At 37.2% G+C, this 18,907-nt stretch overlaps 3 protein-coding genes across 8 annotated transcripts; 2 read left to right on the forward strand and 1 right to left on the reverse strand.

Annotated features, from left to right (window-relative positions):
• The first annotated feature begins 4 nt into the window (after positions 1-4).
• Drp1 (dynamin related protein 1) lies at positions 5-3,385 on the forward strand. 2 transcript variants are annotated; one of them, XM_076389456.1, is made up of 8 exons: positions 5-96; positions 195-378; positions 728-1,292; positions 1,365-1,612; positions 1,711-2,409; positions 2,557-2,866; positions 2,946-3,157; positions 3,246-3,385. In XM_076389456.1, the coding sequence occupies exons 2-8, from the start codon at positions 277-279 to the stop codon at positions 3,300-3,302; spliced, it is 2,193 nt and encodes a 730-aa protein (XP_076245571.1). In that variant the 5' UTR covers positions 5-96; positions 195-276; the 3' UTR covers positions 3,303-3,385. The 2 variants fall into 2 exon arrangements, with proteins under 2 accessions (XP_076245571.1, XP_076245573.1); XM_076389458.1 differs by having other exon boundaries at positions 38-378; positions 2,599-2,866.
• A 547-nt stretch (positions 3,386-3,932) lies between these two features.
• LOC143186068 (protein-lysine N-methyltransferase SMYD4) lies at positions 3,933-7,869 on the reverse strand. 5 transcript variants are annotated; one of them, XM_076389461.1, is made up of 6 exons: positions 7,736-7,869; positions 7,634-7,657; positions 6,468-7,070; positions 5,241-6,093; positions 4,511-5,150; positions 3,933-4,444 (listed from the first exon to the last, which is right to left on the reverse strand). In XM_076389461.1, exons 3-6 carry the CDS (start codon positions 6,482-6,484, stop codon positions 3,933-3,935), a joined length of 2,022 nt encoding a protein of 673 aa, XP_076245576.1. In that variant the 5' UTR covers positions 6,485-7,070; positions 7,634-7,657; positions 7,736-7,869. The 5 variants fall into 5 exon arrangements, with proteins under 5 accessions (XP_076245576.1, XP_076245578.1, XP_076245574.1 ...); XM_076389463.1 differs by having other exon boundaries at positions 4,511-4,687; positions 5,063-5,150; positions 7,634-7,869; XM_076389459.1 differs by having other exon boundaries at positions 6,468-7,114; positions 7,634-7,869.
• A 442-nt stretch (positions 7,870-8,311) lies between these two features.
• On the forward strand, positions 8,312-18,369 carry Smox (Smad on X). Its single transcript, XM_076390049.1, has 6 exons — positions 8,312-8,691; positions 13,689-13,897; positions 13,970-14,181; positions 14,247-14,470; positions 14,582-14,895; positions 14,980-18,369. Exons 1-6 carry the CDS (start codon positions 8,492-8,494, stop codon positions 15,246-15,248), a joined length of 1,428 nt encoding a protein of 475 aa, XP_076246164.1. The 5' UTR covers positions 8,312-8,491; the 3' UTR covers positions 15,249-18,369.
• Positions 18,370-18,907: the final 538 nt, after the last annotated feature.

The raw sequence follows: 18,907 nt of genomic DNA on the forward strand, positions 1-18,907 counted from the left end.
CGCACGCGTGTAACCCATGTAGACCATGGAGCAGGAAAAGGGTGGTTGGAAGCAGCAGGTGTAGAACTCTTGCAGTGATTTTAACGGAATTTTTTGGTATACTAAAAATCACTACAAAAACCAATAACGCTTGTAAAAGACCGCAGCTTTTTCGGAGAACAGTTTACGACTATTAGTAACGCATGTAATTATAGGTATATATATAACGAAAGACCATTTTACACCGGTTAATACCGTGTAACTGTCTCAATCGATTTATCTTGCACTTATTCTACGATGGAAGCTTTGATACCTGTAATAAATAAATTGCAAGATGTATTTAATACTGTTGGTGCAGATGCTATACAGTTACCTCAAATTGTCGTGCTCGGTACACAGGTAACTTGATATTTTTGAATTAATATTAGAGAATAATTTCTACAAACAATCGTAAACACGATTTAAATTTTTTTTCTTTCTGCTAAAATCGTAGTTGCTCATTACTGTTGAATTTTCTTATCTGATCACAACATGTATTGCTTTAAATTATGCATAAAATATGTTTTACAAAATAAAATTTTACTGCTGCTAATAGAATTAATACTTATCCAATTTTATATTACATGAATTTTTAATCAGCGTAAAATTTAATTAAACAAATAGCAAATTTATTATATCTTAAGGTTTTTTAATCTTTACAAATACCAAAGAATGTACTGTTGTAAATCAAATGTTAATTTCTTTTTAGAGTTCAGGCAAGTCATCTGTTATTGAAAGCTTGGTTGGACGATCTTTTTTACCAAGAGGTACTGGTATAGTTACTCGCCGTCCATTAGTATTGCAACTGGTTTATTCACCAAAGGATGATCGTGAACATAGAACTGCAGAAAATGGAACATTAGACTTAGATGAATGGGGTATATTTTTACATACCAAAAATAAAATTTACACAAATTTTGATGATATTCGAAAAGAAATAGAAGCTGAAACAGATCGTATGGCTGGATCTAATAAAGGAATCTGTCCAGAACCAATTAATTTGAAAATTTATTCAACATCAGTTGTTAATCTGACACTTATAGATCTTCCTGGTATTACTAAGGTACCAGTTGGTGATCAGCCTGAAGATATTGAAACTCAAATAAGACAGCTTGTATTAAAGTATATATGTAATCCTAATTCTATTATATTAGCTGTTGTCACTGCTAACACTGATATGGCCACAAGTGAAAGTTTAAAACTTAGTAAAGATGTTGATCCAGATGGAAGACGTACTTTAGCAGTTGTAACTAAGTTAGATCTCATGGATGCTGGTAATTTTGTTATTTAACATTAGTATTTTCTTACAGTGAATTATATAATCATTATATCTTCTTATATTTTAGGAACTGATGCTATAGATATATTATGTGGTAGAGTAATTCCTGTAAAATTAGGAATTATTGGAGTGGTTAACCGTTCTCAACAAGATATAATGAATAATAAAAGTATTCAAGATGCATTAAAAGATGAAGCTGCATTTTTACAACGCAAGTATCCTACTTTAGCAAACAGAAATGGAACTCCTTATTTGGCTAAAACTCTAAACCGGTTACTTATGCATCATATCCGAGATTGCCTGCCAGAGTTAAAGGTAATAATACTGATTGTGAATACTAATAGTTTACAATAAATAGCTAGAAAAAACTAAAATGAACATAATTTGGTAGAACTTATATTTTTTGAAAACAGACGAGAGTGAATGTTATGGTTTCACAATTTCAAACACTACTTAATTCATATGGAGAAGATGTTGGTGACAAAAGTCAGACATTACTTCAGATCATTACCAAATTTGCAAGTAGTTATTGCTCAACAATCGAAGGAACAGCCAGAAATATAGAAACAACGGAATTATGTGGTGGCGCACGAATTTGTTATATTTTTCATGAAACGTTTGGTAAAACACTCGATTCTATTCATCCACTGGCGGGTCTGACAAAAATGGACATTTTGACGGCGATTCGAAACGCAACTGGTCCAAGACCTGCTCTATTTATACCAGAAGTATCTTTTGAATTATTGGTAAAGCGTCAAATTCGAAGACTCGAAGAACCTTCGTTACGTTGTGTAGAACTCGTGCATGAGGAAATGCAAAGAATTATACAACATTGTGGAACCGAAGTACAGCAAGAAATGTTACGTTTTCCAAAGTTACACGAACGCATCGTTGATGTCGTGACACATTTATTACGTAGACGCCTCCCAACTACTAATCACATGGTTGAAAATTTGGTTGCTATAGAACTTGCCTATATCAATACTAAGCATCCAGATTTTCATAAAGATGCCGCTCTTGTGTCATCTTTACTAAAAAATTCCGATACGGATCACGTAAAACAAAATCGAAGACTTCCATCTGCCACAAATTCGATCATTCAAAATGACACAGTAAGTAATTCTTAAAAAAATTAATTATTTCGAAATGTTTTGAGTATAGTAACTAATTATTTCCGTATAACTTAACATTCTAAAAATAAATATTTATCAGTGTATCTAGTGTATTATGTAACTAAACATACAACATGTTTCTAACAGAATGTACACTCAGTTAATAATCAAGCCGAAGTTTTCGAACAGAACAAGGACCAACAAGGAGCTCAGAATCATTGGTTGTTAAGTAATTTATTACCTCAAGGAAGAACTGATTCAAGCAGTTCGATTGATGGATCACCCATACGAAATCGTGAAAATAGTGGTTCTCCTCATCCAAATCCAAGCCCAAATCCAATAATTGAAGTACAGAAAGCATCTCCACAGCAAAAACCAGTAAACTTATTACCAGAGGTACCAATGCAAACATCCCGCAAACTGAGCGAACGGGAACAACGAGACTGTGATGTTATTGGTATGAATAACAAAACTTCAGACTTTTTGATAGAACGATATTTTACTTCATTTACTTATTCAGGTGTTCAACTTTACAGAGAGACTAATAAAATCATACTTTTATATTGTTCGAAAATCAATACAAGATAGTGTACCAAAAGCTGTCATGCATTTCCTAGTCAACTATGTCAAAGATAATTTACAAAGCGAACTTGTAACTCATTTGTACAAGTCAGATCACGCTGAAGTACTCTTAAATGAGAGTGAACATGTTGCTGTAAGACGCAAAGAGGCAGCAGACATGCTAAAGGTATATTCTAATAAATAATTAATCATACTTTCTATATATGTTAAATACTTAGATTTTTCTATCAATACATATGTACTTGTTATTTCAGGCACTAACTCAAGCTGGTCATATTATTAGTGAGATACGTGAGACACACATGTGGTAACCGAATCTGTGAACTACTTACACGATCAAAGTATAGTTTAATATAGACATTTTGGCATTTTAGTTAGATAATTCGACGAATGAAATTACGTGTATCTCGAACTACTGTATATAATTTATTATCTATGCAAGCCGTGTCTCTACAAACTATATCAGTAGTTTTTAAGATTTATACATTTTCTTTTAGTTTCACATTTTAAGCGTAAAAATACAATACCGCAATGCGTGCATTTACAAATGTGGATACGAAAAAATTGAAGTATTCTTATTAATACTAATGATGCTCATGCTATGACTTTACTTCAAGAAGCCATCTTGAAACCGTGCGAGTATTTATTTTACTTTGAAAAAATCAATCTTTTTGATAATCGTGAAGTATACAATAAATAAGGTTGGTTGATTTATTGGAAATGCAGGGCAGTCTGTTTGTTATCTTCTTTTTGTAAAATTTCGTACTGCTCACAAGCAATGAAAGTGAATAGTATTTAATATAAAAAGTATGGTAACAAATTTTGCGTTTTTTTTTTAAGTATTTTGTGATATAAATCCGAAATCATTAAGTATATGTAACATGTACATACAATATATGCATATACACATACACACACATGTGTGCTTGTTATGGCTATTGTTATTGAGAAGTACAGCCGAATTGATTATAACATTGAATGATACACTGTTGTGTTTTGATAGTCTCAATGTTGGGTGCAACAAAAAATTTGTCAATAAAGTGCATGTGTTCAAGTAACTGCGGCAAAGCTTGTTCATAGTAGCCTTCATACATTTTAGAAATCGCATTTACTCTTTTCTCTACTGATTTTTTAAACTGATTATACAGTTTTTTTAAATCAATTTTGCTTTTGCACGTATTACATTGTGTAGTTAGTACGTGCCGTATATCTATTTCATCTAAAGGAAAAATATCGATAGTTTTTGAACATGCCCTGCATTTGTAATTCATTGCTTCAGGTAATGGATACTGCCAATTTTGTGCACAAGCTTCACATGCACACAGAAAACGATATTTTTTCCACAAATACTCGCGTCTTTGAAATTTTCCTTCGCTAAGAAAATGTGGTCCGTAACAGTCAAGAATTTCGGTATCTTTTCCGATAAAGCGTAACGTTCTTACTACCACTATACCTGTAAAAGTAATTTTGAAACATAAAATTGTTGTTATCATTGTTTATGAAAAATATATTTTTTTACCTGATGGATAAGAGTGACGAACAATGTTGGGATAGCAACTGTGATTCACGAGACTGACCGATGGATATATTGCACCGCCAACATATCTCGGTTCCCAAACATGTGTTTTCTTATTGTATACGTTCTCCACAATCTCATAAGCATTGCAATTCACAGCTTGTAAATGATGTAACATTGCTATAGCCAATGAGAGGAAAGTTTGTTTGGAACAGACAACATCTATTGTACTTAAGACAAAGGCGAAACATTTTGCTAAAAAGATTGCTTCAATTGCCCGAATAAGATTTATTTTAGGCTCGAAATCCGCGTAATGAGTTTCCAATTCTAATATAGTATGATAATCAAGAGAACTATAAATTTGAGTTATTCCTAAGTTATTAGATTTTTTATTTTCATTTGTAGCATGAAATTGTAGAAAATTGTCATTCAAAAGTGGAATTTCATCGTCTTCTACATTATTGACCTTTCCATTATTTGAACTTAAGACCCCTATAGTCGTCATTCTATAAGCCAGTAATAAGTGTGAAGTTTGTTGCGTTTGTTCGGAATTACCTTCGTAGAGAGAATTGAACACTGAACATTCGTATCGATGATACGTTTGCCATGCTTCTTTGCGACATTTTTCCGAGCAGAAAAATACCTACAGAAGTGCAAGGGTAGTTGTTTTTTAGAAATAGTGTAAACTCCAAGAACAGGAATAAAATTGACTTTACACATCCACATTACTAACCGTTCGACAAGAACGACAAGGGATTTTAACACTGTCATGCAATATCAGGGTAACATGACAATTTAAGCAATTCCTATTGAGTGCTCCTTTATCTGTACTAAAAGCAAATGGTCGATCAACGATAAGAACACTTCCTGCTTTAATATTCCTGGTAGCTACAAGGTGGCGGCCTCTTTTCTCATCAAACTGCAAGGCTACTGCATCTGAACAATTTTCAAGAACAGCATGCCGTTTTCCATCGACGACAGGAATTGTTGCAGTATTGGTTCCGAACGATGTTTCTTCCGAAGAGAAGCCTTCATTCGTGTTTTTTTTCCTGTATTGCATTTTACGTCGAGAAGATGATACTTTTAATTTTTTGGAACATTCATTCCTTAAATGCATGCATGCATCTCTGTATTCCAAAAAATCTTTTTTGCTTTTTGCAGTCTGATCGTAAAACTTTGCAGGAAGAGCTAGCATGCATTCGCAATATCTAAGGCAATTCACAAAAACCTTCAAATTATACCAATACTTAGCGCAATCCAAAAGTGCATCCAGGAATAATCTACTGGTCACACTGGCCGTAAACAGCGTTTCAGTAAGAATATTAATTATTCTACTATCTCCCTCGTGCATATCTTTTTCGGCAACTGCATTGCGGTTTTTATTGTAAAGTTCTGCCGCTTTAGCGTCATCCTTACCGGTATACGTGCCGATAATTCTTACATTCTCAATGTATGGTATATCCATGAGAATCTTCATCATTCCTTCCTTATCCCCATTCGTAGATGGTTCTTTTAGACAACTAGCAAATGGTTCTAAAGTTGCAGCATTGTAAGCAGTTTTAAAGAATTCGCTGAACGTAATGCACCTGTGAAAGATTTATAAGAGAATAAAACATCCGCGTTAATTTCACTGATTTTATCAGATGTCTACACATCCAATAGGATTATCATATAATTTTAATGACTGTGCGCGTCTGGACGATAAACCTTAATTTAGTTAGGTATCTAAATTTACCTATGTAACTTAATCGAAGACTGAAATAGTTCGAGCGATAGTTCCCCATTTCTACATACGCATAGAAATATAACTTCACCCGAATAATGTTTGACTTAATTTTATCAACGATAAAATACAGCTAATGAATCTATCTGTTAAATTTTTGATATTTTCAACAATCGAATATGCGGTCGACTGTATTTTGCAAATTTCATAATAAATTAAAATGAACATTTTGCTTACCCTTCTGTGAAAGACATATTGATGATTGGATTTAAAAAAAAAAGGATAATAATCTATATAACAGTAATTGTTAACGCTTTTTATCGTAGATCCAAGACACGAGACGCATGAGCTGTAAGGAATACTAAAATTAGATGTCAGAGATTTGACTCCGGAGTATAATGCGTTTCATTTAAAATTTTTATTTTAAGAAAATATAAGTACACATTTAATGTGGAACTTAATTTTTACATTCTGAAATGTTAATAATGAAATTCTACAGATTTCCTAACGTAATAGTATTATTTTCTATTTTAAAGATATAGGCTTTCCTGTATACTTTTTTGTACTCATAAGTTCGAGACTATTGGAGCAGTGTATACAGCCTTAGCGCGGAAATATATGTATATACATAGGTATACACATGGGCATTCTCATAAATCCATACATTTTATAAAGTGTCGTTTACATTAGGTACTTTTTGGTCGGTCGTCCACATATGCTTCTACCTTATAATACACTAGATTGCAAACTCCTCTCTGTTAAACTGTGCAAAGTATTAATAGCAGATAACTGCACACGGATTAAGCTTCGCCATCTTTCAGAATAAGCCAGGAACGTCACCTAAGCGGAATTAGTAATACTAACATACTATGGTTTTCAAAGATCTGCAATTTTAAGTTAGCAAAAAACAAATGGTTTTTTTAACTGATTATGAGCAATGATCACGTTGCCTCTTCAAGGGCTAGACCAAGGGCTGGTCCACTGGACTGGACTCGCCTTCGGAAATCCCAGCGGAGGCGGATGAACATGGGAATCATGAGGAGAGACCCCAGGATCGTCGGGACCATCCGGACCCGCCGGAGGTCCCGGCGCGAGTTAGATACTCGTGCTCCCCTGGGGGTACTTATATCTTCTGATCTGAAGTGGGACAGCCAATGCAATAAGTCATTCGGTGGTGGAAATGATGAAACTTCTAATCAGAGGGTATAAATACCATCGGGGGAGCACGAGTGTCTCACTCGCGCCGGGACCGCCGGCGGGTCCGGAGGGCCCTTACCAATCCTGGGGATGGTCCCGACCACCTTAAGGGGTAGCCAGGGTCATGGTCCAGAGAGTCCTTACATTGAGGGCTAATTTGGTCCTGTGGACTGGTCCTTGGATTAGTCGTTGATCAATATAGTCACCTTGGGCCAGTGTGATGTTTCTTCCTTCAAGTCACCGTTCAAAATCTTAAGTTATAGATGTATCCCATATTTGATACACAGGGAAGTAAAAAGTATACGTACGAATTAAAGGTCCTTAGTCCTTACTTAGTAGTAACTGAGTACCGGTGACTCCGGTCAGATGGCTCCTACTTTCGGAAACTACAATACATTGTTAATATGATCGTATTTTTAGTACTTATGTGTGGCATTGGAGGCTGCGCCATGGTATGTCGTGTCATAGATGGAAATGCGAGGTTGATAGTTGGTATTGTGCCATGAAATCTGATATCATAGATAGGAATACTGTTTCTTGTAGTGTAGGCTTTTTCGTAATCTAGAGAGATAAAAATTCGGTGACCAAATAATCAAACATTTTGTTCACTGAACGGTGTATATTACTACTATTACGCATAGTTATAAAATTGGAATACGAAAATTGAGTATATACATTTAATTTGTCTCTAAATTGCATATTTGCGTAGCGCTACAAGAAATATTTCAGAGAAATACATATAGCTGAAATTGAAAAGACTCGAGGAAGTAAAGCACGACTTTGCTTTCTATTTAGCATATATTCAGTGACTGATTCGAAAGTGGCCGAGAATTGCCGAGCCTTGTCGAACGCGTTTAAGGAACAATATGGCGGCCGTGGCAAAGTTTTCACTGACTGTACGAGTTTCGCGTTCTTGAAAGAATCAGCAGATTGCAGTAAAAGTTAATCTCGGTGGCTCTGCTAGATTGCGTAGCTGAGATCGCGAGTGAAAATTTGTTTATATCGCGTCGTGGTACGTCGAGACAGCCCGATGCAGGTCGCGCGCAATTCTCGTAACGCAAATCATGACTTCGATGTTATCCAGCTTTAACCCGCCTATCGTAAAACGATTACTGGGTTGGAAAAAAGCCGAGGGGGAAGACAAATGGAGTGAAAAAGCGGTGAAAAGCCTAGTCAAAAAATTGAAGAAATCTACTGGCCTCGAGGAACTTGAAAAGGCCATTACCACGCAAAGTTGCAACACCAAGTGCATCATTATACCAAGGTACGCTCATTTTATTTTGCTCTTGCATAAATATTGCGCCCTATTCATTCTATTCTTTTTTACATTCGGTTATTTCTATATCTATTTACGAACGTAACGTAACCCAATCTGTAACAATTTCATGTTCTGTAGCTACTTGTATCTACATACTTTAATGGGACACAGGAAATATATTGTGGTCGTGTTACATATGTGTGCGTGTTTTGTTCGGCTGTCGTTCATATTTACATATGTGCGTATTTCTCTGTATACTGTCACGCCGACCTATCTCTTTGACGTTTCTCTACATTGTGAAAGGATTTACGCAGCAGAAATAGCTTTTGTTTCAATAACGGATCATCTGCTACCGAAATTGATAATATCCGATCTTTTTATGTTTTCTTATACATACATCTGTCACAATTATGCTACAGATGCAACATAGTGACTGATTATTTACCAAAACTGATTTGTCTGGTTTATGGTCATTAGTAAATAAACGCGGACTATGAATGAATTGGCAAAACATCCGAAATCATATTTATACATAGAATGAACAAGCAAATTTTCGACTGCTCCAATCACGACAGCAGTCGCATATTTTTTTACCATTTAAAAACGTTTAGTGAATCAGATGGATACGACGAACATCATTAGTAAATAGTAAATATTAAATATTATTTGGTAAAATTGAAAAATGTCCATATGTCGGAGCAAACTTTCAATTTGATATGCAATTCTTGTATCTAAAATGTAACCTGACCTAAGTCACTCTCGTGAATGAATGCTTTATTCTTTCTTCCTGTCATTATGAATGAAACTATATTTGTATACATGATAATTCTTTTCAAATTACCCATTCTTTGTTCGGATATACTGGGAATAAGACACAGCCGTTATGCATTATTTTTCGTCGACACGAAAGATTACAGCTGTTTTGTTTATTCTTAGCGGGATAAATTGCACGTTGCTTTACTATGACACGATAGTTACATAGAGTGATTGTACGACTTTATCTTGGCAATTACATAACAATCTTCGTGAGGAAATCGGCGCGTCGGGCATGCTGCATGACATTGTTCAAAACGAAAGACCGTGTAAACGATCCTTTTTATCGGGCTGCAACCACGTTTCATGGCGGTATAATAAGTAAGAATTAACGTGCGCAGGGTCCGTTTCAGTTTTGTAAACGTGTTGTGAATGAGACACGTGCGCGCATCACGTTGTCTCCACAGTCCATCTTTCTCTCACTTCAAGAATCCTCGTCCCTTTGACAATTTTACTTTCGATTAACATCGCGTGACTGCTGTCACAATCATCTCCATGCACTGATTTTAGACTGTACATTGAGTCGATCATTAGAGAGAATAAATACATTTAGTTACATTTAGATTTCTTTAGATCGACGAAAGCCACAATAAAATAGAAACGAAATTGAATGTAAAAAAGCGATAAATATGTATTTTGATTTTAGAGAAAATTTTAAACTGTTAGTTTATTCTGTATTGATCTTTTCACTTTTGTAATGGAATATCTGTGCAGTAAATGGTCTTTGGAATTGTCCATAATCTACGGATGTTATTTTTGAAACATAATTACAGTTTTCAATGCCTGTTCTCTTATCTTTGTATTGCATAACGAAAAATTTATAAATCGCCCAACGGAGCAAAACGATAGCTTGCAATAGCACGGAATGATAGGACAAATACCAGAGTTGCATTTTATCCATTAAGTTCATTGGACGAAGTAGTTTTGCATTTTGAAAAGGTTCTGTATTGGGTTTCAGGTTAGACAAATAAGCTCGTATGTCAATATCGATTGTAACGCCGTACGTAGCTCGTAATGACTTTATTAATAGTAATCCTAGCCATGTCGTCGCGCATCCAAGGATACTTGCAGGAGAGAGGGAAAGTTTATCATCGAGAAAGGCAGATCCTTCGGTAGCCCGAATGGAACGTTTGCGCTTTGCGCTTCGTCGCGGTTCATGTTTCTCATCTCGGCGTTATAATCGAAAAATTCTTCGCAATATATTCCGATCGAGTATGAAATATTTCACAGTTATTAATGCATATTTTGGTTTCGATTCACGATGTGCGTGTTTTGCCAGCGTGATGAGAGTATTTGCTTTTAGTTAATTACGTTCACAGAATGACGATAGAATATTTGATCATAAGCGATGAGAACAATCCGAATTTTCCAGATTACAAATTTCTACATCACTAGTTGGATCGTTCAAATGTCAGGTATTTATTTTTTTCTATGGTCTAGAGATGTATCTTCCAGATGGCGATTTAGACGTTAAAAGGAGAAGAGTAGGATTTGTAAAAGGTAACGTTGCGTAAGTCGAGCGGCGTTTCTTGAGAAGTAGAGGCGATAACTAGGTATGAAACGCGGTGATTATCTAACTACGTTACGAATTTCGTGCAAAAAACCAGCTGCTTTTACTGTTTCGGGCGACCTTGTAACACGCCAAAAATCGAAGTTCCGCCACACGAACACCGTTTAGAACCGTCTATCATTCCGAGAAGTATTCTTGTTATCCTTGTAACGACGCGACGCGGCGAGAAACGGAGTCGGCGTAACTTTGCTCCGCTCCATTCAGCTCGGCTCAACTTCACTTCCAGAAGCTATAGAAATTTATCGTGTCACTTTCATTAACTTGTTTTATCAAAATGGTTGATCCGTTTCTTTTCTAGCTCTTCATGTTTCTACTTTTCTCTATCGCTCCGCAGTTGACCATTTATATCCTTCCACTGATCGGAACTTTTTTCCTTGTTCGTTGACAATTAATGGCAGTAGCGATAACCGCGTTCGACCGTACTTGCCGATAAAACGGAAAAAACTTTCACTTGTTAGCGAGTTGGTTCCATTACCAATCAATGCGTGCTCGTTTCGTACAAGCAGAGCCTTGCTCGAAGGAATATTCGCAGTTCAGAAGAAGAGGCTCCTATCAAACGTTTTTTTCTGTTTAGCTAGCGTTTAGTAGAATACAAGGAGCGACAGTAGCACGCCGTGCAAATAAGTGCAGCTCACGTATCGACTGTTTTCTTTCCTCTCTTCCTTTTGCGAAAAAACGTGGGAGCAAAGGATGCACAGCGTCTGGTACTCTCCCGACGCAATCGACGATTAAATTCGATTAAGTCGCGTCTCTCGTTTGATGCATACGTGGAAAGAATTTCATGGTGAATGCGACTCTGCGTCCTCGAGCCGGCCAATGATGCGTCAGCAAGATGACTAAAATTGCAGAAGGATCGAGACCGTGGATGATTACGTTTTCCCCACGATCCCCGATAGCTAGTAAACTAGCTTCGCTAGTTTCACCTAGACCAAGATCTTGCGATTTTAATCGTATTTGCGTGTAGTAGTTTCGATCAGTTCAGCTCGTAACGAGTAAGTACGTTATCGTGCTTTCTACCGTGTTCGGTCGATTTCATTAACCGCTCGAGTAATTGCTCGATCGTCCATCGATACAGGCACGATTAGTTTATAGTAGGTTCACGCTTATAAAATGTCGTTTTCTCGGGGCGCGCTTGACAGTGTAAACCTTCGTTACTGTGACTCTTCGTGCGTGAAAATAAGTTTGAATTCTTCCGAACAACTATGAAGCATAAACTTGCAATTGATTCAAAGAAGAGATAACTCCATCTCATATATTCGTTAATCCGATAATCAAATGCCTTCTTTTCTGCTCGAAATTTTGTCCATTAATATTCGATACCAAACTAAGCGCGGTACGGGCACGGGAATGTTCGACGCATTCCTAGGTCGTTGCACTTTGAAAATCATTCGTGATGTTTATTACATTTGTTGGCGTCACGCTTATTCGTCTTATCGACGATGACATCACCGGAGATGAAAGGCTAGGCGACTAGACAAGCCAGGGCAGGATGAGACGGGATGGGACGGGATGGGACAGGATGGGACGGGATGGAGCAGGATGGAGTAGACGCGATATTCGTAGTGAAACGTTGCGTCGAAATCGTATTCAGCTTTCTCCTAAAATATACTTTCCGCTATGAGTGGTCTCGCGTGTTCATTCGTTCTCTGGATACGCGATCGTATCGTGCGAATTCGTCGGATATCGAGCCGGAGCCGATGACAACACCATGAAATGTCCCATAACGACCGTTTCTAAATTATTATGTAACCAATTGCAGAATGGTGCAATTATGATTGTGGGTCGCACGCGCGTAGACTGCGCATAACGGAGAGGCAGGCAAGCAGGAAGAGAGGAAGGAGAAGAGGGAATTGCAGAGTCGAACAAGGGAAAGAAAAGGGCCGAGTTTCTCAAGCTCTATCTCTGTTGCTCGATGAAAATCGAAACTTTGTCGTGCGTGATCGCCGCGCGAATTCCTTTACCACCATTTAATTGTCAATAGAAGTTACGAGAATCTTGACTGCCAGTGGCGGTCTTTAGTTTGTTGTTGTTGATCGAATGCGGCTACTCGTGTTACGCGACGAAGTCAGAAAACATGGAATGTACCATAGAATTTCTGTTAGCGTTAAGTTTAGAAGTCAGGAGATAGAAATATGTCCTCTCGGTCAAAGACGACGCATCCACCTCAAAGATTCTTCCTGTGTACCGTGCTTGTCCTTTGAAGCGATTCGAATTATGTCCTGAAGATCAAAACCGAGAGTGAATTATACGGATATTTTGTTTTTTTCTTCCTTTGCTGGATCACTTTGTGTATAGGTACTCCCGTTAAAATGCTTCTCTCGCTCTCGAAGGAGAAAGAGAAATGCTGAAGATCAACACGTATGTGTCGGTTAGCTTCTTTTTGTCGGTAGGCGCCACCACTTCCTGTGTGGCAGACACGAATACAGAAGTCGAAGAAGCAAAAGAGACAGAAGGAAGTTGGGAAGAAGCGTGGACATTAAAGCACAGCTTCCCTTCCCAGCGTTAAACTAGCTCAGAGTTAGTTCGCTTCTCCCGTTAGAGCGTGAATCTGAATGTTCAGGCGCTTAAGCTTTAAAAACATGTGAGAACTAATCGAAGATATCTGGCTTTTGTCCGGAAGGCCTAGTCCAGGCGGCGTCGGTGACAACGGTGTCCAGGGGGTGCGAGGCAAAGGTTTGCCACACGTGATTTACTGTCGGCTTTGGCGCTGGCCGGACTTGCAGTCGCACCACGAGCTAAAGGCGATCGAGCACTGCGAATACGCGTTTACGCAAAAGCGAGACGAAGTCTGTGTCAATCCATACCATTATCAACGAATACAGACACCAGGTAAAAAATGAATTACTTATTTCGTTAGTTTTTGCGTCATTCAATTAGTTACCATCGTCTGAAATTTGACAGTTTTGCCAGCCATTCTTGTGCCACGGCACAACTTAGCCGGGGACGAGCCCGTCCTCTACAATACCTCCCTCGAAGAGCTCAGCGTCAGCGTGCCGGAGAACACGAACTTTCACGCAACGCTAAACCATCAGCATCATAACCAACAGGGTATACCGCAGTCACCGCAACAGCAGCAACAACAACAGCCGAATAATCCGTACCAAGGAATGCAGGTTTGTGTCCAGTTCTGTGAAGTGTAAGCGACCAAACGACTACAAGTGCCGCTTCTTATTTACAGAGTATGCAAGTAACGAGTCCGGCGAGTGTGGGGAGTCTAGGAAGCATACAGGGTTCACCGCATCCGCCGCCTGGATCTATGGATCCACCTGCGGACACTCCTCCTCCAGGATACATAAGCGAAGATGGCGATAATATGGATCACAATGACAACATGTCTTTGTCGCGTTTTTCTCCTAGCCCCGTTGACGCACAACCGGTTATGTATTGCGAACCTGCCTTTTGGTGAGTCGATTCGTTCGCGAGCTACTAATATTGCAATCAAAAATCTCTCACTTCTTCTTGTTTGTGCTTGAAACGAACGATAACATTTTCTTCGTTCTGGGTTAACTAAAGGTGTTCGATAAGTTACTACGAGTTGAATACAAGAGTGGGCGAAACCTTCCATGCGTCGCAACCGAGCATCACGGTAGATGGATTCACCGATCCAAGCAATTCAGAGCGTTTCTGTCTCGGCCTGTTGTCAAACGTTAATCGTAATACCGTAGTCGAACAAACGAGACGGCATATCGGCAAAGGAGCTAGACTTTACTACATTGGTGGCGAGGTGTTTGCAGAGTGTTTGTCCGACTCAAGCATATTCGTTCAAAGCCCTAATTGCAATCAACGTTATGGCTGGCATCCGGCTACTGTTTGTAAAATTCCACCCAGTAAGTATGTTTGGAACAGGAACCGACAGTAAACGATAAGTTTATATCAATATTTCATTTTTATAATCATTTTTCTTTATCTAGGCTGCAATTTGAAGATCTTCAATAACCAGGAATTCGCGGCATTGTTGTCGCATTCGGTATCTCAGGGTTTCGAAGCAGTATATCAGTTAACTCGGATGTGTACTATCAGAATGAGTTTTGTGAAGGGTTGGGGAGCAGCGTATAGACGACAAACTGTTACATCGACGCCATGTTGGATAGAGCTGCATTTGAATGGTCCGTTACAATGGCTTGATAGGGTGCTCACGCAGATGGGATCGCCGCGTTTGCCCTGTTCCTCCATGTCATAAAGTTGGTACGCTCTTCTTCTGTGTGAATACGAGACTATAAAAACGATTCGCGTGCTATTCGTCGTAGACATCAATCGGTTCTCCTTATCGCGAGTTGTACACATGCTTTCGATAGAATACTCCGCAACTACTAAGGTAGTGGTGAGCGTGCAAAAAAGGAAAGGATACCAGGTTTGTGTTATCCTTTCAACAGTGTACGGAGCGTAACACTGACTTTGTGTTCGAACTGCCAGAAAGCATTCAATTGATGGACAAGTGGAAAACGCGATTGGTTGGCTCTAGGAATGCCAAAGCGCTCAAGTTGATATTTCCTACGGCTGAAAGGGAAATAGGACATATAGATGAAACATCGTCATATCGATAACCCGTTCATAGCTGAGTCACATATTTTGACAAGTACAGAAACCCATGGTCTTCGCTGAAATAGGTAGACGTTATAAACGCACTTATCGCACTCTTCAATGGTTAGTGCTAATGATTCAGAATTAAGAGCCCAAAAAATAAACGTTTATAAATACGTATTCGTAAATACACATGTATTATGGTGAAGAAAAAGTTCAGCCTTTGCATATTTTTATCGCTTCTCGAGTCAACGCACTCCAGTCGTATAGTATACGTCAGTTCTTACAAGACTATTACAAAATGTAATATCGTACATATTTACTTCATAATCTGCCGAAGAGAATTTCTAAACAATGGACGAACGTACATACCCATTACAAAGTTTCTAATGGCACTGATCTATTCGAACTTCTGTCAGTGTCTCTCCTATAAAATGGGATGACTAAGTTAAACGGATAAAATCTACTTCTTGTATGGTATCAATAAGAATGTATTAGAGCGTTCTAATGTTCAGTATGTAAGTACACCTACACATTTCGTTGATCACATTTTCGAATGGACCATAATGTCCTCGTAAACGACCAGAAATGAATGAATATGTTTTTGCATGTTTGGAAAATTACGAGAATAGTAAGCGATGCAAAATAAAATGTTCAGTATACATATCCGTACTGATCATTTCTAAATGGAAATTCTTTGAAATTTCAAATCGAAAATGTTGCTACGTATTAAGGTGTCTTATCTTGAATAATTGATATTCTTAGTAAGAGTAAGTGTTATTTCTTAACATTGGTAAAAGTATTGAGCACATGTTCTTGGTAGATGGATCTTGAAACTATTTACCTTGAAATTGCATGGAAAATCAATGAATACAGGAAGGAACTTATATACGTATATCTATACGAGTGTGTGGAACTTATGCGGTGCATAACAAACATTACGATGCACATTTTGGTGTTGATGTTTAACGTAGCGGATCACTCGTTAGTTGAAAATCGTTCAAGAAGTCTTTGATTCACTGTATAGAGTCGTCGATATCGTTTCGTGTGAAAAGACTATGGTTTCCACGAAAAAAAAAAAAAAAAAAAAAAGAAACATAAATGATCGATTCAATTGCGTAATGGTTTAGGGAACGTAGTTGAATCGTTTTATAAATCTTTGTACATACAGAAATACCGAAACGAAATACGAGAATGCGCATGAAGGTATACTAGAATAAAAATTGTAAAAATATACAAATTTTACTATGGATAGGGGACGAAGAAAAAAATTGTCTGGCCTTGAATATCAGATGCTTTCAGATGCATCGAATGTATTGATTTTATACCATTTTAAATTGATTTAGATATTGTTTAAAGACGAGCGTACTAAAAAGTTTCTATTTTATTGCAAATTTTATAAGATATTTCATATTCGAGACGAGCCAAAAAACGAAAGAAAAAACATATAATTTGTAAAAGCTCGAAAGTCTTTCACGTAGAGCGTGTGCAAATGAAATAACAAAGTTACGCGTTTTATTATATTATGAGATATATATATATATATATATATATTAGTATTGAAGTACGAACAATCTTTGCACCAAGTGCATAGATTCAGTTATCTTTTCCTTCGTTTCTTCTTTTTTTAAAAAATAAAATTTTAAAGATAACATATGACTTCTATGGAGTCTTCACGTACGATGGGGGCCAATCGCACGCACAGAATGCGAAATTCGATCTCAACAGAAACGTCAAACGTTTTAGAGAATTGGTTCCTCTTTATACAGTTCTGTTATCAGTATCGTTTAGAACGATTTACTTTACAGTGTTTGTGAGTAATTGTTTTTTTAAATACTAAGCAATTGGAAATGAAGAATACGCATTTTGAGGGCGGATTGATTTATTTACTAATAGTTGCATCAAATTTAGAGATCAGTGAAAATCGGCTAAATTAAACAGTAACTTCAACAATAAATAAGAGATATATCTAAAAGTGTTGAAAATGCATACAGGAAATGCATCCTGTAGCGTAGTTAAATAGTAAATGACAGTTTACCGTCCCCGTTTCGAATTGCCCTGTGAGTTCATCAGTCGGTTATTGTTTCTCGGGTGCTAACCAGTCAATACTTTTTTAATATCTACGTCTCTCTATTCTTGGACTTCGGATATTGATATCTTTCATCTGTGAATATTCGTAAAAATCAAAGGAAGTAAAAGACACCGATTGAATGTTTTCGTTAGTAATTAAGCTTAAGATAACGGAATGTGATTACTAAACATGGAAACAAGATCTATTTTTTTAACATTATCATCATTCTTTTGCGGGAAAGGATTACATAAAGTTTTCTCATCACTTTTTATTCTTTCGTTTTTGTGAGCTTATAAGTGCAGCTGCAGGTTAAAAACTAGTTGATACACAGTAAACCCTGTTACATTATGCCTCTTTTTTGGAATTTGATAAATGATGGATAAAATATTGTAGTTGTCAGTATTGTACAACAAACGGCCCTATTTATATTTACAAATTATACTCAAATATTCTATATTCTTTCATTGACAAATACCAATTAATATGAAACATGATTTTTACAACGGTGAAGCTGTTCAGTCAATGAGTAACTGGGCCTCGTATCTAGATCGTCAATGAGACGGGCTAGTACTCTTAGAACATAATCATTTTAATTGCCATAACGTGATCATAAGCAACAAGAATCCCCACCACTGTACGGTATGATCGTCTCCGACTTACATATTGGTTCTATCTTGCAGAATATAATTATTGAACAAATTGAATCGTATATTGGTTGTCGACTATTCGATAATCACTTGCCTCCCTACCATACTGCCACTAGCTAAGAAATTAAATAAGGAAATATAAACCGGGAAACCGAAGAATTTGTTCTCGACATTTTTCGTTGTTCTTAGGTGTGGGTAATATTTGGGACATTCGATTTGCCGATTTGGCCCAAATCGTGCATGTACAGGGTGTTTTAGAGATACATGGCCAAGCTTTGGAAGCTTATTCTATCGACGTATGATGTGTGACAGTGTTTGATCATTTTTCATCTTCAAGGTGAGTAAAATAAGCTTCTAATGTTTAACTACTTATTTCTGGAGCACCATGTACAATAAAATACTAAATGCATCAAGTGAACTACTCGAGCGTTTTAAGCACAATCATCATATATACATACATACTTCCATTGTAATTAGGGTGTAATGTATGTAGATCCATGTTTGATGTATGAAAGTATAATACTTGAAGTACAGTTTTTTTGTCGAATTTCGAGTAGCGCGCATTCTGCATTTAGTGCTTATTCTTATTCATTAATTTTA

The sequence above is a fragment of the Calliopsis andreniformis genome, chromosome 12 (genome assembly GCF_051401765.1).
Source record: "Calliopsis andreniformis isolate RMS-2024a chromosome 12, iyCalAndr_principal, whole genome shotgun sequence".
Lineage (NCBI taxonomy): Eukaryota > Metazoa > Arthropoda > Insecta > Hymenoptera > Andrenidae > Calliopsis > Calliopsis andreniformis.